At 42.3% G+C, this 23,364-nt stretch overlaps 6 protein-coding genes across 11 annotated transcripts; 3 read left to right on the top strand and 3 right to left on the bottom strand.

Moving 5' to 3' along the window:
* Positions 1 to 51: 51 nt before the first annotated feature.
* Positions 52 to 5,156, bottom strand: LOC110852600. Of its 4 annotated transcripts, none has more exons than XM_035854115.1 (5): positions 4,421 to 5,141; positions 3,729 to 4,296; positions 2,709 to 3,592; positions 650 to 761; positions 52 to 586 (listed from the first exon to the last, which is right to left on the bottom strand). In XM_035854115.1, the coding sequence occupies exons 3-5, from the start codon at positions 3,493 to 3,495 to the stop codon at positions 358 to 360; spliced, it is 1,128 nt and encodes a 375-aa protein (XP_035710008.1). In that variant the 5' UTR covers positions 3,496 to 3,592; positions 3,729 to 4,296; positions 4,421 to 5,141; the 3' UTR covers positions 52 to 357. The 4 variants fall into 4 exon arrangements, with proteins under 4 accessions (XP_035710008.1, XP_035710009.1, XP_035710010.1 ...); XM_035854116.1 differs by having other exon boundaries at positions 4,063 to 4,296; XM_035854117.1 differs by having other exon boundaries at positions 52 to 577; positions 2,709 to 4,296; positions 4,421 to 5,156.
* Positions 640 to 7,524, top strand: LOC110852145. Of its 2 annotated transcripts, XM_035854114.1 has the most exons (7): positions 640 to 770; positions 5,602 to 5,975; positions 6,039 to 6,095; positions 6,159 to 6,444; positions 6,520 to 6,707; positions 6,800 to 7,094; positions 7,176 to 7,524. In XM_035854114.1, exons 2-7 carry the CDS (start codon positions 5,742 to 5,744, stop codon positions 7,346 to 7,348), a joined length of 1,233 nt encoding a protein of 410 aa, XP_035710007.1. In that variant the 5' UTR covers positions 640 to 770; positions 5,602 to 5,741; the 3' UTR covers positions 7,349 to 7,524. The 2 variants fall into 2 exon arrangements, with proteins under 2 accessions (XP_035710007.1, XP_021955825.2); XM_022100133.2 differs by lacking the exon at positions 640 to 770 and having other exon boundaries at positions 5,465 to 5,975.
* On the bottom strand, positions 7,399 to 9,844 carry LOC110852518. The gene is made up of 5 exons (XM_022100615.2): positions 9,229 to 9,844; positions 8,764 to 9,159; positions 8,483 to 8,674; positions 8,254 to 8,398; positions 7,399 to 8,182 (listed from the first exon to the last, which is right to left on the bottom strand). Exons 1-5 carry the CDS (start codon positions 9,643 to 9,645, stop codon positions 7,608 to 7,610), a joined length of 1,725 nt encoding a protein of 574 aa, XP_021956307.1. The 5' UTR covers positions 9,646 to 9,844; the 3' UTR covers positions 7,399 to 7,607.
* Positions 9,845 to 12,272: 2,428 nt separating this feature from the next.
* Positions 12,273 to 15,214, top strand: LOC110851605. Its single transcript, XM_022099459.2, has 4 exons — positions 12,273 to 12,640; positions 13,597 to 13,793; positions 13,917 to 14,737; positions 14,824 to 15,214. The coding sequence occupies exons 1-4, from the start codon at positions 12,559 to 12,561 to the stop codon at positions 14,936 to 14,938; spliced, it is 1,215 nt and encodes a 404-aa protein (XP_021955151.1). The 5' UTR covers positions 12,273 to 12,558; the 3' UTR covers positions 14,939 to 15,214.
* Positions 15,215 to 15,535: 321 nt separating this feature from the next.
* Positions 15,536 to 17,121, top strand: LOC110851606. The gene is made up of 4 exons (XM_022099460.2): positions 15,536 to 15,774; positions 15,856 to 16,106; positions 16,184 to 16,409; positions 16,512 to 17,121. Exons 1-4 carry the CDS (start codon positions 15,672 to 15,674, stop codon positions 16,880 to 16,882), a joined length of 951 nt encoding a protein of 316 aa, XP_021955152.1. The 5' UTR covers positions 15,536 to 15,671; the 3' UTR covers positions 16,883 to 17,121.
* Positions 17,122 to 17,259: 138 nt separating this feature from the next.
* LOC110851604 (methionine--tRNA ligase, cytoplasmic) lies at positions 17,260 to 23,182 on the bottom strand. Of its 2 annotated transcripts, none has more exons than XM_022099458.2 (18): positions 23,071 to 23,182; positions 22,844 to 23,005; positions 22,588 to 22,757; positions 22,398 to 22,520; positions 22,167 to 22,301; positions 21,981 to 22,097; positions 21,776 to 21,906; positions 21,588 to 21,704; positions 21,296 to 21,499; positions 20,957 to 21,215; positions 20,686 to 20,877; positions 20,295 to 20,598; positions 18,653 to 18,788; positions 18,331 to 18,561; positions 18,059 to 18,239; positions 17,815 to 17,979; positions 17,693 to 17,734; positions 17,260 to 17,608 (listed from the first exon to the last, which is right to left on the bottom strand). In XM_022099458.2, the coding sequence occupies exons 2-18, from the start codon at positions 22,959 to 22,961 to the stop codon at positions 17,432 to 17,434; spliced, it is 2,802 nt and encodes a 933-aa protein (XP_021955150.1). In that variant the 5' UTR covers positions 22,962 to 23,005; positions 23,071 to 23,182; the 3' UTR covers positions 17,260 to 17,431. The 2 variants fall into 2 exon arrangements, with proteins under 2 accessions (XP_021955150.1, XP_035710004.1); XM_035854111.1 differs by having other exon boundaries at positions 22,844 to 22,983; positions 23,071 to 23,158.
* Between the last annotated feature and the right edge of the window lie 182 nt (positions 23,183 to 23,364).

The raw sequence follows: 23,364 nt of genomic DNA, 5'->3' as shown, positions 1-23,364 counted from the left end.
AGCAGGTCGTCAGGAAAACGGGGCGAGTAGACGACCTTGACTCTCCCTTTATTTCGATTGACTAATTAAATGGTTTGATTTATTCGTTGGGGCACTACATAATTAATTTAAATGGTTTCACAACTAGTATCCTCATTCACGTTCAAAAAATTCAGAAGTGAGCGTCACTTTTTTACATACACAAATTTCATATTGTTCTATAATTACACAAAATCAAAATTGCTATTACATTCTAAATTACTCTGCTACTACAATGCAAATCATGTTATTGTTCATCCGTCTGTGTTTCACAACGATATAAAAATTATAACACATAAAACAAGAAATTAGTTTTCTTGGTGTCTGAATCCGACGGGTCTATGCTAAATGAAGTTGCTTGATGTAGAGTTCCAAACCACTCCAGTTGTGCGAGTAGTCGATGACGAGCTGACCCTGCTTGTCCACGCCAAATCTGGTGGGTGTGGTGGGCGGCGGGGTCACGGTGCATATGTCACGACGGAGTCTCATGTAATACGGCGAGTTGGCCCTCCAACTGTCTTGGCCCCGTGTCGAAAGGGGGTCTGGATGACCCAGAGTTCTATCAATCCTAACAAAAGTAGAAATGTACGGGTGACTCGTCAAAATGATAACATTGTTATAGTTCAAGAACCTCTTTTGGAGTGAGTGAGAGTGAAAATCAAAAGTTCCACTGCCTTTGGTAGACCCAGATTCCGAGCAGACCATGCAACTTTCAGGACTCCTCAAATCATCCGAGCGATCATCTGAAAATAGTAAGAAAATCCATTTTATAATTCTCTATTGCTCATTACATATAGTCATTTGTGATGGATGGCGAAATCATGTCGGAATTTTACGGCTATTTATCAGTTCATTGGAAGTCAGTAGCCGCTTTTTTGCATTTGTTCAAGTACTCCCACGATTACAGATACTATGCCAAGAATAATGCGTACAAATACATTTCGTGGAGTGGATTGCACCTCTTAAAGTCTGCCGTTAGTACAATTTATGCTACTTATTCGTCTGTTTTAATCACATAGAGCCGACTAAATCTTGCACAACTGCGAGTAAGTAAATGGAAATTTATTTGCTTTAATGTTTGCAGAAAGCTACAAATAAAAACCTTGCTTTCATCACATACGTAATTACTTTAGGTATTCGTTAAAGCTCATAAAATGGTACGAAATGGTGGTTAGTATTTGTTTATATGGTTTGTTTGGATTAACGGATTTAGAGCTTCCTCGCATTGAGTGCTTCTTGAGGAAGAGAATCTCATCCTTTTATTAGGAGATAATTTAATAAGGCTGCTCTGCATTGTGCGCATGCATGCTAATTCCCAAACCAATAATTATGCACCGTAATATACCAACGAAATGTACATATACTGTTGCTGAATCCTTTTTTCTGCAACAGTCGACTGCAGTCCAACAATTGTAAAAATCTGTGTTAGAAAACTTTGGTTTTGTGTGTGGTGATGGATGCGTATTTATTTGCACTTTTCGCAAATGCAACCACCGTCCAAGACGTTGTGGGCACAAACAGTGAACTTGGTCGTTACTGGGTGGATCTGTATTATTGCGTGTATTATTGAATTGCTGATCTCTGAACCATAAATTAAAAAGGGTTATCTGTGCAAGGAAACTCGACTACTTATCCAAACACGCATTCACTCATTGGAAATTACTGGGATGTACATGTGTACTTACATGAAAGCTGCACGTGAGGAGTGATACATATTCGTTGTGCGTTGTTACATTACTTACATGCACCCGTAAAAACGCTAAAGTTGAGAAAATTGTAATCTGAGGCTGAATGAACTTTTACAAAATGCATAACAATGGTTATTAAGTTTTTTAACGAAAAATAGCCAGAGTCCTCCGTAGTACCAAAAAGTGGAGGCTATTTAAATAATAATGCAGCACATATGAAAATGAGTTCTTCCCCATCATCCACCTTTCGTCCTTATCGTAATGAGTAAGGTGCGTATAATTTGCACTCGTAAAATAGTTTGTCTCCTTCACGAAACTCCATTGTTGGATTAAATCGAAGCATTGCAATTTCCCCTAATTTTTGTAGCAATTCCATCGTTGACATTGAGTTGACGAGCATTGTAGTCTCTTTTTTTTACACCCAACCAGCAACGCCGGCCAAGGCGATAATGGCAATAAGTTGAGTGGGATTTTAGAGCGAGAGTTTTAGGCGTAAAAAATAATTATTTATTTAAATTAAAGCATAGTAAATAAGTGGCGAGCAGGACTTCCTCCACTTGAGTCACCATAACCAGAAGACCACAATAATTAAACAGACGGCAACAGCATGACGAAATGTGAATGGGTTTTAATCGAAGAACGGTGATAAAACCAAAATCCAACGCCAAAGAACAGTAGTATTAAGCGTAATGAAGCATTGCACGCTATGCCACCGTCTCACGGAAATTAAGTAATTGTGCACCAAATGAATGGATTGTTATTTTATTATGCAATCACAAACTATCAACTGTCACTTTCTAATAGGTTATTGCATTGAGGAATCACGATCCAATAATCATGGACTCGTGTGCCTACTTAATCTCACTGCATTTACAGCAAGCATGACCACCAAGCCAGCTAAAAATATTGGTGCAAGGGCAAACATCTTAGACCCGACCGAGATCTAATAAACCATCCAATTGTGCAAATCATGATTTTTGATGACCATTTTGACAGACTTACGTCTCTGATCCAGTCTGGAGCAACAAGAGGACGTCGTCATCGTGGTCATCGCCGCCATGTCGTTGTACTGGCTGTCCTCGTCATCGCCCGACACGGAGGTTGAGGAAGGGCTGCTCGACGACAATGTCCCCAATGACCCTCGTCCAGAAAAATGCGTGGCCGTTCCTCCTCGTCTCGAAGCTGGAGGTGGTTGTCTCTGTCTCATCAAGGAAAATGGGTGCTGAGACGGTAGGACCTTGGTGGCTGACGAGATGCTGTGGTCCGTTTCATCCTCACGGTCGCTAATACCGCTGTCCTGCTTCTTTCGCACATCGTTCCCAATGGTGAGCACGTCAAGGAGATAACAATCGTCCAGATTGCGATTGGGATCTACGAGAGATCGTAACTGATCCATTTCCGGAGGTATTTCAACCTCATCCTTCTTCTTCTTCTTCGTGGTGTAATTACTGGCCAGTAGGTGAGCATCCTCTTCATTATCCTGCTCCACTCGAGTGTGAAACTGCAGTTGTTGGCGGTACTGGTAGTGGCGACCAGTGGTCGGTAAGTTGAGGTGGTGACTTACAGGCTCATACTGGTCATGCCATGGAGAGAATGAAGAGGACTGCGAGACTTCCTCTTCGTCTCCCGGGGACAGTTCCCCCTCTGGGAAGGAGTACTCCTCCAGATGCTGGGATCCAGACTTTTTTCGGATGTAGCGAAGATTTTCCAGGTCCCACGAGTCCAGTCGGGAATCGTCGTAGTGACATTCGAAAAAACTTGGAGTTTGAAATTCTTGCTGGCTCGTCATGCTTGTCGAAAAGCTTGTTATTATTATCGCAGCCACATGATGACAGAAATATTTGTGTATGCAAAATTAAAATTACGACGATTGTGATGTCACGCAACTAGAAAAATATAGAATTTATGTAAATGTGGTTTCGTCCCTTGGCTGACCAATGTGCAACTGTGGATCGTTTCTCAACAAATGTTCGATAAGAGCTATAAAAAAGTACGTTGACGTGATTACTAATAATTACTCACCAAGACGTGCTATTACTTCTACACGCGTCTATTACTCAACATCGCACTTTCTCAACAGAATTAGTTGGACTGTTGGACAAGTGTGGTGGCACTAGTACTTGATGAATGACGATTATTAAATTCGTATTACAGAAGAAAGCTCTGTCCTTGCCACTAGTTGCCACATTTGGTGATGACAAGCAAAGTGCACTACCGACGACCACTAATAAATGAAACCGTAAATGAAGATACTAAGATAAATGAATATACTAAAGTAGTCGTCGCGTCGGCAGTATATTTTATATCGCTCCCAGTCGGTTGCGTTGTGGTGACTGAATTAATTCTCTGCACTTACGCTTTGTTTTCCTAAGTGGTGATGATAACAGAGCAGCGTTTGCATTATTGTTGCCATTTTTTAAACCACCACTGACTGTGGATCTTTTTCATTGATGATACAATTCACTATCGCTCTCCTCTCCTGTTTGTAACCAGACCGTTTAAACGGTATCCATCTCTTCTGCTGCTGTTCTGATTTAGATCTTTTTTTCTTCTTCTTCTTCTTGGTCTGCATCTGGTGAGATGAGATGATCTGAAAGAAAGGGAATTTATCATTGGTTCTGCTTTGATTGACTGCACATCTTCTTCTTCTCTTTCATTTCTTGGGGATTTACTTAGTTGGCAAACTCATGCGTTAAGAAAGGAATAAATCTCACATCAAATTCCAAATCCTTTCTCACACACACAACATTATTGCAAAGTGTGAAACCCTTTGAATGTTTGATATTTATTGATGGTTGGTTGGATGAGTGTACTCGTAGCACTGCTTGTCCACGAAAGGAGAGAGAGAGTTTGACATGACATCAACCTGATGATGAGCACTTATGCACATATTTAAACGTCGTTATTGTTTGCAAAGCACAGCCCAATTTTTCCGTGAAGTTCCTTTTTATATCATTTTTAAGGACAGCAGGTGACACGCACTACTTCACCGGATTTATTGGGACCTTCTCGATAAACTTGTTACGTATAATCCTATGTAACGACTCAATATAATTTGTTGTCTATTTGGATTTCACTTAAAAACTTTTAAAAAACTTGGAAAAACATAGTCAAAAATAGTCATTTTTAATTCGAGCAACGTTTTCTAGAAGGGAAAATTAACCGAGAAGGAGGTGGGACTTGAAGATATGAAAACCCTACTTTACTTTGTCTCATCTTGGTGCTTCTCAGAAACACCTTTGCTGCGTCTATGTACTACATATTCAGCACTCTCCACTCTCTACACAGCTTATATGCACACTTATGGCACCCACATTGCATAAGTGAAGAATTTGAAATGTATAGAAGTGGAAATTAATTCAAGTTGGGTTATCCGAGATTTATAAAGTCTGCAAGGAAAAAATAGGACGAAAATTAATATTGATAATGAGGCTCTTGATATTCCATGAGAATATGTATTCACGATTCTGCGAAGACGTGGCACATGGCTGATCATAAATCGTTCATAATTCATCAATTGAATCCGTGCATTCTATTTTCGGATAGGAATTATAAGCTTCACTTTATGTACATATATCGTTTTACTTTCGTATGTACGATTGGATTTTTGACGATGTACAGTGAGAAGGTTGTGGTGTGTGCTGCTGTGCAAAACGAAATGAACTGAACAAAGGACGAGTTGACGTTGGTTCTGACTCATAAAGCTGAGTCAACTTGTAACTGGAATGAAATGGTGCATATTTTTATTATTATTTTGGCTACATTGGGTACCCCTCCACTTCATTGCCTCCGTAGTTGTAGACGCAAGAAGAAAAGCAAGACTTGTCTATTACCATCATATTACGATCCACACTCGTTTGTGAAACGCTTTCATATTTCCTTTGTGTCCTGTTAGTGCGTGGATTTAAGTCGACTGGAACCTGTATCTGGAGAAAACGATGTACACAGTTCACGTTATCATCCAACAATTTCGCTCTTCGTGTGGGTGATAACACGAACCGCTTGTCCTGGCTAATCTATTAACTCGTCCGTTCAATGCCTTCCGGTTCACAAGCATCATCCTCAATTCGGCGTTCCACAAAGTGTAGAAAATTGACCGTCTCGTTCGTGATGCTCTTCTTCGTGGCGTCCTTTCTCCTACTGCTCGTCTGGAGTGTGGCCTCAAACCTCCTCTCCCCAACGGAAGGAGGAGGTGTTCAGAGTTCCCAAGTCTCCCTGGACCAGATTTTGGAACGTTTACAAGAGAAAATCGAGAGGCTGGAGAACAAGGCGAGTCTGTAATTGCCAATAGGGTCAAATTGTTATCCAATATTTACGTTCTAAAATATGCAGTTGAACTTGGCTGAAGAAATGATTCAAGAAATCCACGAGGACTCTGAATTCTATAATGTAAGTGCATACAACTTATTTTTCCATGCTGCTGAGACATGAGCATCAGCTTCCTCCATGCAGCGACACCAGTCCCCAACGGTGGAGCATGGCTTGATCGAACTGCGAGTGGCGGATTGGAACGCGTCTCTGCAGAATGGACTTGAAGACGCCATCAGTCGGTTCGAGGCCGGGGAGAGTTTGGGTCCCCACTTCCGGTCCACTTGGAGTCTCTACTTGACCTCGACACGTTTGTCGACGGGGGACGTCCTCAACGTGCACCTTGCTTTGGACAAGTGGGCCAAGCAGCATGTCTGGGCAGGGTTCAAGGTCCGTCTGTATCGTGGGGATGGTCAGCTCTTCCTCTCCCGTAATAACTAATTAGACGAACCCCTGCATTTTCCTTATATACGGAGACTGCCTATTAACGTATATTTTTATGCAGGGAGCCACCCCGTAACTGATGTTCTCACAAACTTGGAGGAGTCTGACAGTGGTGAGACGTGGGCAGAGATATCGATACCAAATCTGATGCCCTTGAGTAGCGTCCCCCAACTGCTAAACCGTAATGGGTCACTCCGGCTCACAGCCGAACTGGGACTGATTGGACATGGTCACAGGGTGTACAGACCGGTAAGTTAAGTAGCTACTCTGTAATCCCTGTTTGATTAGTTGTCTCATTGCATGAAACTTTCATGAAATAAATTATTCTTGAATGTCCGCAGAAAATTGGGTCAGCGCCTCAAAGTGACACTCAAACGGTAGTGTTTACAGTGGCGAGCAATAGCATCTCGACGTCCAATGACAGTACAAACAAGGGCAGCAACACCACCACTACCTTTTCCAACTTCCAGTTAAGTCATCCATGGGGAGGAGTGAGCTCGTGGGGTGCGAAAGTGCAGAAGAGCAGCGGCGAGGACATTTCGTTTTCGCTCATTTTGAGTCAAATTCAGGATGATGCGGTGGAGTGGGACGAGCTTTTTGCTGCATTTACCGTCAGTGTGTCTGGAGCAAGTTCAGGTGCACCATATTTAATTTTTACTCCTGGTACAATAATATTGTCGTCATTGTGCAATTAAGTCATCTTTTGGATTACAACAGGAGTGGGATCTGCTCCGTTGCACAACTTCATGGCCGAGCCGGAAGCAACGCTGGTCAACTTCGCGACAAGTCCAAATAAAAATACTACAAACGCCAAGGATGATCTTTTGGAGTTCAGAGTTGGCGTCACCGTGTTCAATCGCAATGCAAGATTTGGTGTCAATTTTCGATAAGGAGCAGGACCCTCATAAGTGGCATAATATGCAATAAATACATGACTTCATAATGTGTACACATATTTTAATGCTTGAAATGTACAAAACGGGGATGACTGTTGTCCATCATGATTCAGCATAATGAATAAATTCATACGAGTCAATCAAATAAAAAATATAAATAAATAAATAAATAACTAATATGGATCACAGAGTTAGAGCATTTGATTCAGGTCGTTGAGTGAGGTTGAGAATTATGGGTCACGGGAAAGGTCGCCTACTCGGCCTGTTTGTTGATGAGGGATGGACAGTGCCAAAGTACGCCCTTCGCAGCCTCGTAAATCCATCGGTTCTTGTCGATGAGCCCGGAGGCAGCGGACTTGGGTGTGTCCTCCCCGCTCTGCACGTTCTCCTTGTTTCCAGTCTCCTCCAAGTAACGTTTGAAGGACTCGATGACACCCATAAACATCGGCTCCTCGTTTATCGCATGCAGAAACCAGAGGAAGGGCTCGTTGAAGTCGTAAAAATCGACGGTGGGAGTTGCAGACTCGCCTTTCTTGACCGTTTTATCCGCTTCTGGGCTGGAGCTGTTGGTCGTGGATTGTTCCGTGCTGCTGAGCGTGATGGAGCCCAAATCACTTCGCTCCTCGGCCGAAGAGGCGTCGTCACTGGACGGCACGGTGGTGGACTCGTCGACCTCTTCTGTACTAACGACCGTGCTGGTCTCGGGATCGTCGTCATGCAAATCGTCTTTGGGAGTGGTATACTCCTCGAGAAGGGTTTCTGGGGCCATGTCGTCCCTCTGACGCGTGTTCCAGCTGTTGAGATCCTTCTCGTTGTTCAGCGTCACCCCTGAGTAGGATTTAGATACACGAGTAATTAATAAATTGCCATGAGCAGTTGTATGCCAACAGCTCTCGTACCTGTGACGGAAGCAATGGAAAACGTCTCCTTCGCGATGCGGATGTGGTTCGTTTGCACAATGGGGTTGAGAGAGTAGCGAGACGTAGTGGTTTCTCCCCCGGGAGTCGTCGCTTCATGGACGCAGAACGAGTTGGTCACTCCTCGCTGGAAAATGTAGCAATTATTTTAGCTCCACGATTATCAAAGAGAAGAAGTTTCTGCAACAATAAGTGATGTTTACGAGCTCACCTTCACCAACATGTCAAAGTGCTGGCTGTTGGTGGTGAAGCTAGCTTTTGGGACATGAACTCGCATCTGTTTCACACCCCAGCCAGGGAAACTTTCGTCGAATATTTGAGTGAGGGCGGTGGGGTTGAGCATCAGCTGCAAGATGGTCACGGCCCCTTTCGGCTTCAGAAACACCACGCTTCCAGTACCACTCTGCACACAAACAAACAAACGCTTAGCATTCATCAGCCCCAAAAAAGAGTTACCAAGAACCAGCTAATGTGGATGATATTGATATGAACCTTAAAGAGAGCAGCGACTGCGATGAAGGCGTCGTTTTCGTAATAGGGCATGAGTCCCTCCACCTCCATGTACGACACGTGGGTCGAGTCTGTGAACTTGTCCAGCGAGGCAGAGTCCTTCCAAGGGAAGGCCCATTGGTTCTCGTAGTGGAGAGAGTTGACATACGCCGCCGTCGTGAATGGGTAAATCGTCCTCCCGTACAATCCTCCACGAGGGATGAACTCGGAAATGGCTCCCCCAGTCGCCGCCGCGATGTCCTTGTTCATTCCTGTCCACGTGTCCTTGTAACCAGCTCGGAAATCGGCTGGCTTGAACTCTGTGCCCAAAATGCGAAGCGCTGTGGTCGGCAGTTTCTCATCCGGTGTGTAAATCTTACTCGTCACGGAAAAGTTGGCCTGAAATATTTACATATATTGCGATTCACTACTATTATTTAATATTGCTACCAAATTTTTGGGACTCACAATTTTAAGCGTATTGATCATGGATGAGAACATGATGGCGATTTTGTTCTTTGGGAACTCTAGAACTCCGTCGAAGCCCTCCGTTCCCAGAGGCCAGACGCCTTCGTTCAGATTTGCCAAGGTGTACTGGACGCCTATGGGGAAGACAAATTCGACCCCTTGGGCGAGATACATGGCTCTGGCTGAGCGAGTCTGAGCGAGAACTTCTTCCGGTGGCCATGCCCCTTCAACGTGGTCGTAGTACTCTTCCGGCTCTGCCACGACCACATAGTCTGGCGCAAGGGGGACTTGGACCACGGAGGCAGCAGCAGCGCCACCAACTTCTTCCTGTCCCGAGGGTTCCTCCGACGCTGTGACTATGACGCCCACCAGAACGCTGAGGATTATGATCTTGGGAAACTTCAAAATCGGTTTCATTGTATTGTACCCTATTTTTCGTATTATATGCAAATCAGGAGAGGAAATAGGACGGAAAGGGAAATGAAAGACTCAGAGAGATGAATCGACTCTCTGACTTGCAGCTTGGCCTGACCCGCACTGAGGAGGACGTTTGTATTAGCGAGGAGAGAGACGAGGCTGCAGTGTCACTTTCTTCCGACCAAACCAAGTCTCTGCTGCATCTTTGAATTCTACAAATCTCATTTCATCTCATTTTGGTTTTCATTTCACTCCCTGGCACCATAACCAGGCCAGATCTGCAGAAGAAGGCGAAATGCAACAACGTGCACATAAAACACAACGAGTTTTAACAAGTTTTAAACGAAACTGAGTTTTGGGGGCAGCAGTCACTAATTAATGGAGACTGCAGCTCTATTGACATGAATGTACCTTACTCCCCAGTCATTGTTGGCAACAACAAAGACACGACAAGAAAGGACGAAGGAAAAAGCTAAACAAGTGAATGTTGCATAACTGGTTTGCTATCGGGAATTTGAGGTTGCCATCAAATCCGAGCTTTAACTTTGACAGCTTAATCTCAATCTCAGCCTCGTAAGTAACCTACATTTTGGTTGCAATTCTACGAAAAAAATGCTTCCCCAAAAAATGTGTATTATTATGTTTTTACATATGTGCATCACTTAAACTACTGCTAATAAACCACCAAATTGACCATCTTTATATATTTACGTATGTATTTACATATGCCCATCGTCCCGCTGGCCGTTACGTGCTTATTTGAAAAATGTGTAATTGTGTACTTTTCACCGTTTTCTCGTGAATGCATGAAAGACGCTCTCATCTGTTTATACATCCGTTACTCTACTAATATTTGCACTTACTAGGTGGCCCACTGAAACTGTAAGTGAAATGAAACCCTGTGGCTTCAACAGTTTTTATGTTACGAATTTCGAGTTAATTTTAACCGAAAGCCAGTTAATTTCTGAGTAGAAAACAATTTTTAGTTTTCGAAATTTCCTCCCCTGCCATTAATGCAGCGCTGAGGAAACCGCCTGCAGTTCTCCGCTGAAGCACGCACTAATTCCTGGGCAAAGTGTTCCATTCCGTGGTCAAAAATTTTTTTCCGATCTCTACACTTCTACGAGGCTTAGAACACACATTTGCCCCTAACTTTGACCATTTTTCATAATCCGGAGATTCAAATCCAGAAAGTAGAATTACCATTTCCGAGAGGAGGAAAAGTTCGGAATTTTGTTTTTTACCCACGCTTGGGTCATTTTTTGCACTATAAGCTGATTCCTAGTCCTACTGCAAGGTCCAGTCGACTTCAATGAATTGGATCTCACTTAGGGGATGTACCGCGGACTCGAAAACGTATTTTAAGAAATTTGATCCCCCCACCTTCCCCCCATTTTCAACAAAATGTAGAGAAATTGCCCCAATTAGGTCCCACCTGCCAAAATCATCACAAAGCTTGGATAATGTGGCTTTCTGACCTTCTGTCTATATTGGGGGATGTCTCTGACAGATTTGGCGTAGATAAGGCCAACTCGCTTGTTAAAATATTTTTCCTATGTGAAAATCTCCTCATCTGTAAATAGAATCCTCGTCACTTTTTCTGAGCGTACCGCTTGAAGTCACTCCTGGGTTTCTTTAATCTGGTTTCCCTTTGGGGGATGGTCGGCATGTGGCAAGTACCACATTTCAAAGTCCTAAGTCTAAGGTTCAATTTAAGCACTCATTGAATAATCTGCTTCTACACTGGCAGCTGTGAGGTTGGTTTCCGTTGGAATTTCGTGAATTTCTTCGGATTCCATCCTTCAGCGCCTTCATGATGGGTGTGGTCCTTGTAGGATTTCAAAAATTTTTTCTTCGACTGTTGTTAGTCCACCCCGTCCCCATGAACGTCTTTATAGTCTGTTGGGCTAAATTATACGGCTCGTTCGATTCCTGCCACACTTTTAAAATTCGCCATTTCTCTCCCCATTTTTGTAATGAAAAATTTTCGCCGCCCGCTTCCATTCAACATTTTCCATGCGAATTTGCATTGCAAATAGTAAAAAACTGATTTATGGTACTTATGCAAAATCGCACGGGGAATCCAATGCAATCATCAGATTTTCATTATCTCTGTCGGTTTCGAAGAAAACAGCCACTTACAGTTACAGTGGGCCCAGTAAGTAGAACATTGTTCACATGCATACTTGCGTATAAACCAAAATATGTATGTACGGATGTCAGGAGAGTAATTATTTGAGTGGTCAACTTGTGGTCAACGACTCATTTATTGATTCATGTATCATTTTTATTAGCGTATGCAGTCATCCTTTCAGGATAAAATGGGGTCTGCCTGGAACACGTAATATTTAACAATGAGTGTTCAAATGTTTACCCATCATTTCTTGGTGATGAATTACTTTCGGTGCAACTTTACGCACCACCGTAAGTTACACGGAAAAGCCGTCTCGAGTAAATTTGATATAACATTAACGACTGTTATCCCATGAACTAGTTAACTGCCAGTTTTTGATCCATGCATATATTTGCTCCAGGTAAATATTATATTACATACACAACGCTTCTCTGTGAAAATGAGGTATAAAACGATGTGAGAGGGCGGATGATAAGTATGAGAGAGATAATGGCGATTGAGGCTGTATATAACCCACAATCTCAACAACTCTCATTGTCCATTTTTTCATGACACGGGAAAAATGTGCAGGTCGAATGAATTACAGAATCAGTGTTCAAACAGCAATACGACAAACTTATGTAGCCGTTGGTGTGAAAATTCTTGGTAGCTGCGAAATTATTACGTACATAACCATGAGCACGTGTCATTGGTGTTAACCGCTCCTGTCAGAAACGGTCATTTGCAGTGGAAATAGAAAAGTTATATTGGAAACATAGTTTACAAATTATCCCTTAAAAATGAGATTTCAAATCTATTTTGGTCTGGTCGCTCTTTTCGTGCTAGGATGTGGAGTAGGAGATGCCGAGGGGGAAAATTTCGGTGAGTTTTACAACTTATTCATATTTGCACGCCCTGGCTGCACAAATTTCCAACTAAAATATTTCCATTTCCAGATTTTTTTTCAGTGACATTTATGTAGAAAGTGTATTAGATAGAAGAAATTGTTATTTTTTCGGAATTGACATTGAAAATTTAAATTAGTGTGAACACGTATGCAGTAAAATCATATTTGTAAAATACTTAGAAAAAACTGCAAATGGAGATAAGTCATGTGCCTGTACTGCAGTTATCCAACGAGATCAATAGCGGCGGCCTTTGTTCCTTCGGGTTCAATAGGTGTTTCATGAATTTGATAACGTATGCTAATTCTCATTTTTTTATCTGAATGAATAAAACTCGGCTTCAAATTAAATCAGCCATGTGCACCACTCATGAGCAGTAATTACTTTATTTACGTGTGTAGTGTCGTGTACTTATGTCAGCATTAGCTTATCATATCACGTTATCACCCACGTCCGTGTGCTTAATGTTCTCTTGTCAATTGATTGAGGGCAAATGTTTTATCGGAATAAACACAATTCTGCGAATACATGTTTGTCAGACAGGGCACGACCTCGATCCGCCATTGGCAAACCGACGCGAGCGGATAATGCCATGATAAATACGGTGATAAATACGAAACCCATTGTTCTAGGCGATTCCAGTTGACTCGCCTGATCATAAATTTATACGATGCAGGGCGAGGGGAAGAGGGTAGATGTCAGTTAAGCCACTTATCAATTATCATAAAAAAGAGCCATATACTAATTGCTATGCATTTTCCTCACTACTTGACTTTTGGTGCGCAGTAACTACATAATTGTAATAGATCTCAATGTTAAGTAAATGACAAAATGTTGGAAAATCTGGAGTGCCTTCGAATGAATGGCTTACGCCTGGCTGATTAAATATTACCACAAAACAATAATATGCATATTTCTTGTCGTGTATTTTAGAGTTCCACCTTTCCAATGCCATGCTAATTACGAGCCTCCGCCTTTTCGAACAAACCTCGGACTCATTTTACGTCTTCAGAGCAAAGAATGGCTCCATCATTCTCAAGGCTGATTCTGGCTTTGGGATTATGGCCGTCGTCCAAGAGATGAATTTGCAAGATATTATAAATCCCATCGGATGTCTCGACTCCATCAAGGTGCACTTTTATCATTTTTTATCGCTTATACACATTTCGCAGCAGATACACAACTCTTCTCTGGAGTTTTGTATCTTCAACTTGCATCGAAACACGTGGGTGACCTAATTTTGAACTGTGCAGATGTCTCAAGTGGAGGGGTCCTCTGAAACGAAGAGCATTTGCGGCAACGTGGAGCTCACTCCTGACTCGTCCATCCTGACCCCACGTCCTAGTTACGTGGATAAGTCGGGTTTTCTGGAGCTGGACTACGTGCTGACGGAAAAGAATCGTATCTCCCCTCTCGACAGGAACATTACCAACTTCAACGTGAGCTTCACCCCATTCACCAAGTGTCCCGAGGAAGATTACCCCTTTGGAAATGGTCTCCTCCGCCCCTGCTCCATGCTCGACACCTTCTCGTGCATTTCGGCTGATTTCTTCTGTGATGGCGTCATCAACTGCGGGTTCCCTCACGAGCTTGGACTGGATGAGCAGGATTGCGATGTGAAAGACGTTCCCGCAATCCACCTCGTGCAGCCAGAAGATCTTGACCAAAGTGCAGAAGGAGGCGAGCTTTTACAACTCCCCAACAAATTGCCCTATGATCCCTACATCACTCTGGAGGATGAGGACGACACGGCCAGATTAAAGCAGCAACGCCAACTCAGTTTCCTCATTTGGAAGTATAGCAACACTGCCAACACGGGCCTGTTTGTCGTCATCGTCATGTTTGTGCTTATCCTGGTGAAGACGCAGGGCGGCAGGAGGACTGGACCAAGAGGTGGGGGCAGAGGACTGCTAGTAGCAAGAGCCACGCATCACGCCCTCCCTACGTCGATAGAGGACAAGAGTGGCGTCTCTTCGACGACTGACTCTTCAGTTTACTACGATGCGGAGACGGACCCTGCGCCCACGTACGAGGACTGTCTGCTGGACGACTCCTCAAGACCCGTCTACACCGCGTAAGTAGAATTACTTATTACTCGAACCTCGTCTAATCATATTTAGCAAAATGAAAATGACATGCTCTATTTTTTACGTTCACCAGGTTATCCGTGGAACATGAACGACCCCCGTCCTACGAAGAGGTCAGGGTTCACCGTGGCTGGAGTACAAATTTTAGCAAACGGGAAAGGAGTAGTAGCAGTTTGTACCTTCTTTAATCCATTTTGATCTCAACAACGCGTGCAAAGAAGTGATGCAAATGTGTAAACGAACAGAGTGACAATTTTTTATGAGTAGTTTTACACTCGTGCTGTGTTCAAATGTGTGGGTGGGTTGACAATGTTGAGTGTACAAGTATGGTACCCATCTTTGATGGTAGCTGTGTTTAGGTTATTCCATAAATTTGTGATAATTTTACTTTATGCCCTTGTTTAATTTAATTTATGAAACTGGAAATAAAGCTATTTTTAGATTTTCTTATTTAATCTGCCGAATTGGTGGGGAATAGACGAGAACAGTGTTAATTATTGTGTATGAGCTTGATGATCATTATAAGTGATGCCTGTCAATCAACGGGAGAATATGAGCGCACAAAAGTCTACAGCATCTCCAAATGGCGATTTTTTTCTTTCAGGATATAAGTACGACTCAAATCTTTTCTCGTTTCGATCATCGGTGTCTGTTTCAGTTGCCAAACGGAGTGGAATGCGCATGTTATTTTGGAATGATTCGTATTGAAAGATGGGAGAACGTTGTTAATGATCTCGAATGCATAATTATGAGCTTCTGGGATTTGTTTGTGTGTATAGACTTTGGTCCTCGTATTTCCGGCCCAGAATCATCAGTTTCACTTTCGAGCGAAACGGGAAAAACTATCCTGAATACATAAACGAGTGATGATTCTCTTGAGCATTTATATTGCTGGGCATCTTTTCAACATCTATTTAATCAATGAAGGGGTCAGGCGACACAAGTTTTCTCCTCGTTCTTGTGATAATATTAGCCAGCCAAGCTCCGCAGGAAGTGGTCCCCTTGATCAGCAAAAAGTACATGAGTAAGTGGTGCTGTCCACGGTGTGACTGCCAAACAATTCTTGTTGGTGGCAGCAGTATTAGGTTTTTTTTTAAAATTGCAGCATTCTACATCCCAGAATACACGAGGCGCTACATTTACCTGGAGGGGAAGTTCAGCTACTCTGTCCAACTGGTCCTGGCCAAGGGTGACCCATGGGCGACGAGTTCAATCAATGTGAGCATGCAAGCTGAGCCCATCGAGTTTATCATCAAAGCCCCAGAGTACGCCTACTACGGCATCATGGCCATTGTCCAAAGTCTCAATTTTCGAACAAACCCACTCTCACCAGATGGATGCAGGGACTACATTCAGGTTCCTTACAGCTAAGCAGATAGCTTTTTTTAAGTACTGATAACTGTAGCTGAATTAGGAGATGCGTATGTCTTTAGTTCTTTGCGGAAGGGAAGAAGGGGTCTTCAGCCCCATCGCCCAAACTGTGTGGGAGACTTCCCCGTGGGGACCGAGATCCAAACCCACAAGGTCTCCACCAGCGAACCTACTTCACTCCTCGAGGGAGCATCAAGCTCAAAGTCCATGTCGACTCAGCCTCGTCTCGTGAAGAATATGCCGAGCTGAACACAATTGGGGCCGAAATTGTCTTCACGGGATACACGTGTAAGTACGTACAGTGGTGTATGTAGATATTTGTGTAGAACAATCATGTATGCACAATTTCCGAGAACAAAGTATAGTGCTAACAGAGTCAATTTCCCAAAGCCTGTCCGGGGAAGGAGGTCGGTGGACTTCAGACATTGCGACCATGCTCCTTAATGGGAGAATCTCCAGCGTGCATTCCAGCATCCCTCTTCTGTGACGGCAAAATCGACTGTGGATTTTCCCCCGAGTTTGGGATTGACGAGGAAGGTTGCTACTATCCTTATGTTTACGCGGGGGTGGGGATCCTGCTCCTGCTTCTCGTCCTCGTCGTCATCTACGGTTTCGTCCACTGGGTCAGAGTGAAGGCCAAGCAGGGCGCGGCGGCGGCGGGGGGTGGAACCCGTTATTCACAAGATGAGGGTGGAGCAGATCCAGGAATGTGTGGGGCCGTGGAAAGTGTGGACATGGACTCGTCAATGGCAGCATTTTAATCGTTTGTTGTAATTGAAGAGATGCGTATTTACTGCAACCGTATACGTACTTCTCACTCGTTGTCTTGTAATTTCCAATACAACTTAGGTTGTGCGTACAAATTATTTACAAACACAAAATTTTCTGTCAACTGAATTACAAATTTTAAAAAGAAATAAGGTTTTTCTCCCTGGATTATGAACTTGAGTTATGTATGAAAAATAAGTTAACAATTAAATGCAACAATAGCAAAAAATAATTGAAGAGACTCATTTGAATTTACACCGGAAATATTTTTAAGGTATTTGCATAGTGCATCAAAAAACCAGGTTAAAGATCATTGATCTCCTGAGCCATAGGCCCATAATGTTGAATTATTTACTGTGCAAATAACCCATTCATTCATTCATTTGTATTTATTTGCGAAATCACACCCTGTTGAATAATAATACTAATGTTTGTTTGAACTCAATAATAACAACAAAAGGATGAAATGGACATTGGGTATGTACTCTAAACAATAAATAATATTGATTTAACAGGTGGTGGTTGCTTCACTGGTTCCTTTATCACTTTTTCTTTGACTTCCCTTTTGATTTAGATGACGCCGCTGGAGCCGCAGCCGCCTTGGGGTCAACACCTTGTTTAACACTCAGGTCTGATTTTAGCTTGAGTAGTTTCTCTATTTCTGGTTGTAATGCGGCTTTATCTGCTTTGGCCGCTTTCAAATCTCGAACTACGCCCCCCTGTGAAGAAAGTAACAGAACGATGCTGAGTGTCAGTCATTATGCTGCAAGGACCATGTGTAAACGGGGCCAATGTGTATATACCTGTAAGGCAATTGCTGCTTCCAAAGCGGCAATTTCTTCAGGCTGTAAATACGTGATGATAAAATGGATAATAAACACATAGTATGCATCACAGATGATTATTTAGAATGTGGACATCTTACAGATCCAGGGACTCCATTTGATTCCGGTTTTAAAGGTGAGTCCGCAGGTGCAGCCTTTGCGGTCCCTTTTTTTGGGGAAGCTTCAACTGGCTGCTGCTGCCCAACGTACTTTTTCCGAAGGCCGGCAATAAAGTCAGCATCCAATTTTTGGAAGAGTGGAGAAACCTGAGAAAAAAATAATTTTTTCATTGAATCATTTAAATTTGAGATTAGTTAATTAATTATCTTGTCGTCGCTCACTCACCTTTCCCAATTCATGTCCGACACTCAGGAATGGAACGAGTTGTTTCGAAAATATGGGTTTTGGAACGTTCAGTTGTTCTCTAATTTGGCGACTTACACCAGGAAGGAATGGTTCCATAAGTGTCATAAGAAGGAATACGATTTGAGCCCCTAAACCGCATATGGTTCCACATCTCTCCAGACTGGGGAAACAGATGAATTATTATAGCATTGTCACAGTCGATTATTTCTTGACGCATAAAAGAATAAAATAAATATAAATTGTCCTCCTACTCTTGGTCATTCTTGTTGAGAGTCCATGGTTGTTGTGTTTGGAAATAGACGTTGCCAATTCTGGACACTGCCAATATTTTACGAAGTCCATCCTTCAACTTGCACGTTTCTAGAAAATTCACATACTCGGAGACTTCTTTATTGATTTCTGCAACAACGCGGAAGTCGTCGTCATTTAAATTCATGGGTGGAATTTTACTGTTAAAAAACTTGGCTAAAAATGTCAAAGATCTGAAATACAAAACCAATCAAGATTTATATAGTTAAATTTTGCACATCAAACATTTAAAAAATAGCAGAAATAATTAACTGGTCATCGCACCTATTAATAAAATTGCCCAGATTATTCAGCAGTTCGCTGTTATTTTTTAGCATAAAGTCATCCCATGAAAAGGCCGAATCTTGATTCTCAGGTCGAACAAAGATCAAATAAAATCTCCAAATGTCGGCTGGTATTCCTGCAAAAAAAAATCATCACAACAAGAGAGCTGCAGTTAGTTAGTTTCATGGTGCACAAGTCAATCAGCCAAAAATCCTGTCAATTCATTCAAGTTCATGAAATTGGAATGCTGCAAAATCAGTCCATTAGTTGAAAATGGAGGTGAATCCGCATCAACATTTGACTCGACTGGAGGTTATGCTTCATCCGAGGACAAGAGCAGTGGAGCAAGTGGGTCAGAATAAGTATACATTGGCCTGAACAAAGGAGAGGAAGGTAGCCATTCCGTGAAATGTGGAGCAAAACATTTCCAACAGGTTGGCTTTACTATTATTCAACAACTTGCTCATATTAAGTGGGCGTTGTGTGACTGTTGTGAGATATGGATCCATTCAGTCCATGTTTTCGACATAGGAAAATGTCGTTTCTCAACTTTTGGGTGGTTCAGTTCACTCCTCCAGAAAAGATCCCTCCGTTGTGCGGAACGTGATGGAGCGTGGATGCATAATGTACATGAAGATGTGGTGACATTGAAAGTGGACTCGTCTCTGCAGCCTTGTTGCTGGTTATGTGCTCGTTGGAGAGAGATGAGCTGGCTGAACCTCAACCTAGTGAGGAGTGAGCATGGTGGGACGAGAGAGAGGGAAAGGGTTGAGGTGGTTGGAAATGAGCCCAAGGTCAGTGCACAGGGTTTTCACGGCCAGAGTCAAGGCTTTCTCTCTCAATCTGGGTCACACTCGTCCACGAAACCAAGAGCAAGGACGCTGCTAGCCTACATTCTCCCAGCGATGACCCACATTCTCCACACTCGAAGCGAGGGATGGGTGGGATGGGTGGTGGGATCAGCCATGGCCCCACGCAACAACTATAACCACCAGTTCCTTCCTCCTCAGTCTTTCCTCCCTGCCACCACAACTATTGGCATATTCCTCTTCGTCGTTGTCGACAAATAAACTCTTCCACCAAAGGAGTTAACTGATAGCAATGCTTCCTTCAACCCGAATCAGACCACATTATCAACTCTGTTCTATGTATGAATTGTGCGAATGCCACCACCTAAATGTATACGCAAATTCAAAGAGCGATACAATTTTCTCGGGTGGCAGTAGGATTCAATGACTAATAGCATACAGACTTTCATATTTTATCGTCATCATGACACTGCCACTTGTACATACATAATACGAGTCAGTGACACACTAGACACAAATTAGAGTTGCATTCTAATTTCTAATTGTGTGTGAGCCTAACTTTCCTCCTGTTGATCTCTTCTTCCTCATGCTCATACATTTATTTGTACACACGTGGTGACCTTCGCTTCCCAATTTAGCTCGTCTCGTCGTCCCCGTCACAATAATCAATAAATTTGGTTCTTCTGACAATCTGACCCTCACCCAACTCATGCTTGTCCTACCTTACCTCCACTGCTCCTCTCGACTCACTCTGTATTAATGATCTCAGACCTACCTGACCTACTGACTATGCTGATGCCATTGGTGAGCATGAAAGTAAAACTTGGACTCACCCGTTTGTATCGCATCATTTCCAAAGACTCCCACGCCTCGACTCTTGGAGAACTTGCCGTCCTCGTAGTTGAGATACTCGGTTGCCATGATGTGGCGAACGAGGGTCCAGGGATCCTTCGTTCCGCGTAGAGAAGCTGGGAACAGGATGGAATGGAATGGAACGTTGTCCTTGGCCATGAATTGATAGTACTCAATGTCAATCTCGGGGTCCGGGTTCATCCACCATGCCTTCCAATAGTCCTTCGTATAACACTTGGTCATGCTGATGTAGCCGATTGGCGCATCAAACCACACGTAAAACACCTGCATTCATTCAGATAGCGACTCTATAAATTATCAATTGTGTAAATTTTGTTTAGGAGATGTATACGACATCCATATGCATCATACCTTATCTTTATACTTTTCAATCGGAACAGGTGTTCCCCATTTCAAGTCTCGAGTGATGCAACGTTCCTTGAGACCTTCACGTATCCAGCTCTTGGCTATATGCCTTGCATTCGAAGTCCATTCCTCACTAGAACGGTTCAACCATTCTTCAAGACCAACTTTCTCTTCTAATTTCGGCAAATCTAAGAATACCTAAAATTCGTAAATTGATACATGTACAAAGAAATCAACTGTAATAATTATTGTTTCAATTAATAAGATTTTTAATTACTTGATCACTATTTTTTGTGGTGACATCTTTCGACCCACAAACTTTGCACCGAGGATTCTTCAGCTCAATAGAATTTGTGAGTCTCCCACACTTGTCGCATTGATCGCCACGAGCATCCTCATAGGCACAAGCGGGACAAGTTCCTTCGACGAAACGGTCAGATAAGAATCGCTTGCATGGATTGCAGAAAAGTTGTTGGACAACCATTTCCTTCAGAAATCCATTGTTCCATAATTTCAGAAAGATTTCTTGTCCAACTCTAAATCAAGAACAGCCCAGGGAACATTGAATATTCAGAATATTCACCAACGACAAATTATAAATTGTAAGACCAATTACTCAGTTTGTTCCTTGGTCGTCGTCCTTCCAAAGTAGTCAAAGGAGATGTCAAACCAGTCATAGATTTCTTTGTGTAATTTGTGATACTTGTCACAAATTTGCTGCGGTGTTAAATTTTCTTCTAAGGCTTTGGTCTCAGTTGCAGTTCCATACTCGTCAGTTCCACATATATAAAGCGTGTTACGACCACGGATTCGACAATATCTGCCCATTATCATCCATAAAAATTATATAGTAATAAATAATTCTCAAAAATCAAAAGCAAGAAAATATTAATTAATTACAATAATACCTAGCGAAAACATCAGCGGACAATACGCATCCTATTATTGTTCCCAAGTGGGGAACATTGTTAACATAAGGAAGAGCAGATGTAATGAAATAATTTTTCTGTCCAGCCAGTGGCAAGCTGTGTGAGATATTTTTATATTAATATGTTAATTGCTTTCATCTACACCACAAACAATGATTCCTACATACATTCGACCGGCTCGCTTCGACTTGACAGCGCTAGTTGGGGTGGGTCTAACCCAAGATTCTCGAGCCAGTTGAATTTCCTCTGACGATACAGCTGTCGAGGTAGCATCACCACCCGGGAGATCGTCCAGTTTCTACGATATTTTTCGTCAAAATTAATCAAACATTGAAAAATATGCATCAACAATTACATTTCATTTTAACGAACCAATTTTTCCATCTTAATCTTTTCGCCATACAAGGAAATGGACGCAGTAGGATTACAAACTAGAATTTGTTTTGCAGCTTCTCTTCCGGAAACTGGTTGGAGAAGATTTACTGCTGCCTACAGAAAATTTTAACAAATGCGTCAATTAAACCAACAAATTTTATGGGGCCTAAATAATAACATTACCTTAGTCAAATCTGCTGACTCTACGAGAATGTACCACTTCAGTAACAAAGGACACTTTTTGGTAATTTTATCATTTGCCGAGAATAATGGATAAAGAGTTGCCCACACAATAGCATCTTCAATATCTGGCTTAACCTGGAATATATAATTTAAAAATTATAGCACGAAGATTATTAGCAGCCAATCATCTAATATCATAATTTTAGTTGTGAATTGCATATATCTACATACATTTCCAGAAAAGAAGCTTTCCCCTTTCAATCTTCGTTCCAGCTCGACCAATACATTTAGCAATTCTTTCCCCACGCCAAAATCAGTGTCTGCCTTTTCCAACAAGTAGGAAAGAACAAGAGGCTGTCAAAAAGCAATATTATATTAGCATAATCTTTGATATGAAGGTAAAGTAACGCGAGTCACTTACAAAGAGTGAATGTGCTTCAAAATTGAGAAGATTTAAAAGGTTTGCACTGGGATGAGGAATGCCTGCCAACTCGAGTAAGTAGGTCACCATCACATTTGTGTCAAACAGTTTTGTCTTTTCATTCGCCACAAGAACGGGAAGACGTGGACGTTGCTTTCCATCAGGTGAAACTAAAATATAATAATCACCACCATCAGGCTTATAAATATAAACAATTAACAGAAGCATAATTTTAATATCCCATGGACTCACTCACCACTCACACTTTCCAAAGCGACCTTAAATCCATACAAAGATGCAGCGATAAGAGGTTTCAGCGACGCCGGGTTTCCCGTGTTCGTGATGATTTTAATGGTCTGGTTTTGATGGTCCATGGCAGAATTTTGAAATCCTAGGCTGTGAATGAAGGAATAATATGCTATTCGTCGTTAAATATTATGTATTTCTTTAAAATGATGCAAAATTTAGAGGTATTTCACACACCCTTTTCGCGAATTTCAAAAACGTTGTGTGATGTATGCAAGCTGTTGAAGTATAAAATGTGGCCCAATGCAAATTGAATATTTGAGATTGCCCCAGTGATGGGGCAACACAATTATGGGTCTCATGTATTTCGTTGTCTCATCTTTTCTCATTTTTGCTATTTGGCATTCGAGTCGATTAAATCGCCAGAAATGGATGGAGCCAGTAGATTTATTTCGTAAGAATTTAGCGTCCGAATCAGCCAAATTTTTCCAGGTCGAAATTTGCATAAGGCTGGTGCGGCGTTGATGGCGA

Source organism: Folsomia candida, unplaced genomic scaffold (assembly GCF_002217175.1).
Source record: "Folsomia candida strain VU population unplaced genomic scaffold, ASM221717v1 Fcan01_Sc007, whole genome shotgun sequence".
Taxonomy (NCBI): Eukaryota; Metazoa; Arthropoda; class Collembola; order Entomobryomorpha; family Isotomidae; genus Folsomia; species Folsomia candida.
Note: the sequence above shows the minus strand (reverse complement) of the source record. Positions and strands in the feature narration are given on the sequence as shown.

Coding starts and splice junctions, on each gene's coding strand:
- LOC110852600 (XM_022100704.2), bottom strand. CDS start 3,495: ATGACGAGCCAGCAAGAATTTCAAACTCCAAGTTTTTTCGAATGTCAC. Junction 762..2,708: donor CTCCAGACTGGATCAGAGAC/GTAAGTCTGTCA, acceptor TACTATTTTCAG/ATGATCGCTCGGATGATTTG. Junction 587..649: donor TCTCACTCACTCCAAAAGAG/GTTCTTGAACTA, acceptor TACTTTTGTTAG/GATTGATAGAACTCTGGGTC.
- LOC110852145 (XM_035854114.1), top strand. CDS start 5,742: ATGCCTTCCGGTTCACAAGCATCATCCTCAATTCGGCGTTCCACAAAG. Junction 6,445..6,519: donor TGGTCAGCTCTTCCTCTCCC/GTAATAACTAAT, acceptor ATTTTTATGCAG/GGAGCCACCCCGTAACTGAT. Junction 7,095..7,175: donor TGTGTCTGGAGCAAGTTCAG/GTGCACCATATT, acceptor GGATTACAACAG/GAGTGGGATCTGCTCCGTTG.
- LOC110852518 (XM_022100615.2), bottom strand. CDS start 9,645: ATGAAACCGATTTTGAAGTTTCCCAAGATCATAATCCTCAGCGTTCTG. Junction 9,160..9,228: donor TGATCAATACGCTTAAAATT/GTGAGTCCCAAA, acceptor TAAATATTTCAG/GCCAACTTTTCCGTGACGAG. Junction 8,183..8,253: donor TTCCATTGCTTCCGTCACAG/GTACGAGAGCTG, acceptor AATCCTACTCAG/GGGTGACGCTGAACAACGAG.
- LOC110851605 (XM_022099459.2), top strand. CDS start 12,559: ATGAGATTTCAAATCTATTTTGGTCTGGTCGCTCTTTTCGTGCTAGGA. Junction 12,641..13,596: donor TGCCGAGGGGGAAAATTTCG/GTGAGTTTTACA, acceptor CGTGTATTTTAG/AGTTCCACCTTTCCAATGCC. Junction 14,738..14,823: donor TCAAGACCCGTCTACACCGC/GTAAGTAGAATT, acceptor TACGTTCACCAG/GTTATCCGTGGAACATGAAC.
- LOC110851606 (XM_022099460.2), top strand. CDS start 15,672: ATGAAGGGGTCAGGCGACACAAGTTTTCTCCTCGTTCTTGTGATAATA. Junction 15,775..15,855: donor GATCAGCAAAAAGTACATGA/GTAAGTGGTGCT, acceptor TTAAAATTGCAG/CATTCTACATCCCAGAATAC. Junction 16,107..16,183: donor GATGCAGGGACTACATTCAG/GTTCCTTACAGC, acceptor GTATGTCTTTAG/TTCTTTGCGGAAGGGAAGAA.
- LOC110851604 (XM_022099458.2), bottom strand. CDS start 22,961: ATGGACCATCAAAACCAGACCATTAAAATCATCACGAACACGGGAAAC. Junction 20,878..20,956: donor CCACAAAAAATAGTGATCAA/GTAATTAAAAAT, acceptor TACGAATTTTAG/GTATTCTTAGATTTGCCGAA. Junction 17,609..17,692: donor AAGCAGCAATTGCCTTACAG/GTATATACACAT, acceptor CTTTCTTCACAG/GGGGGCGTAGTTCGAGATTT.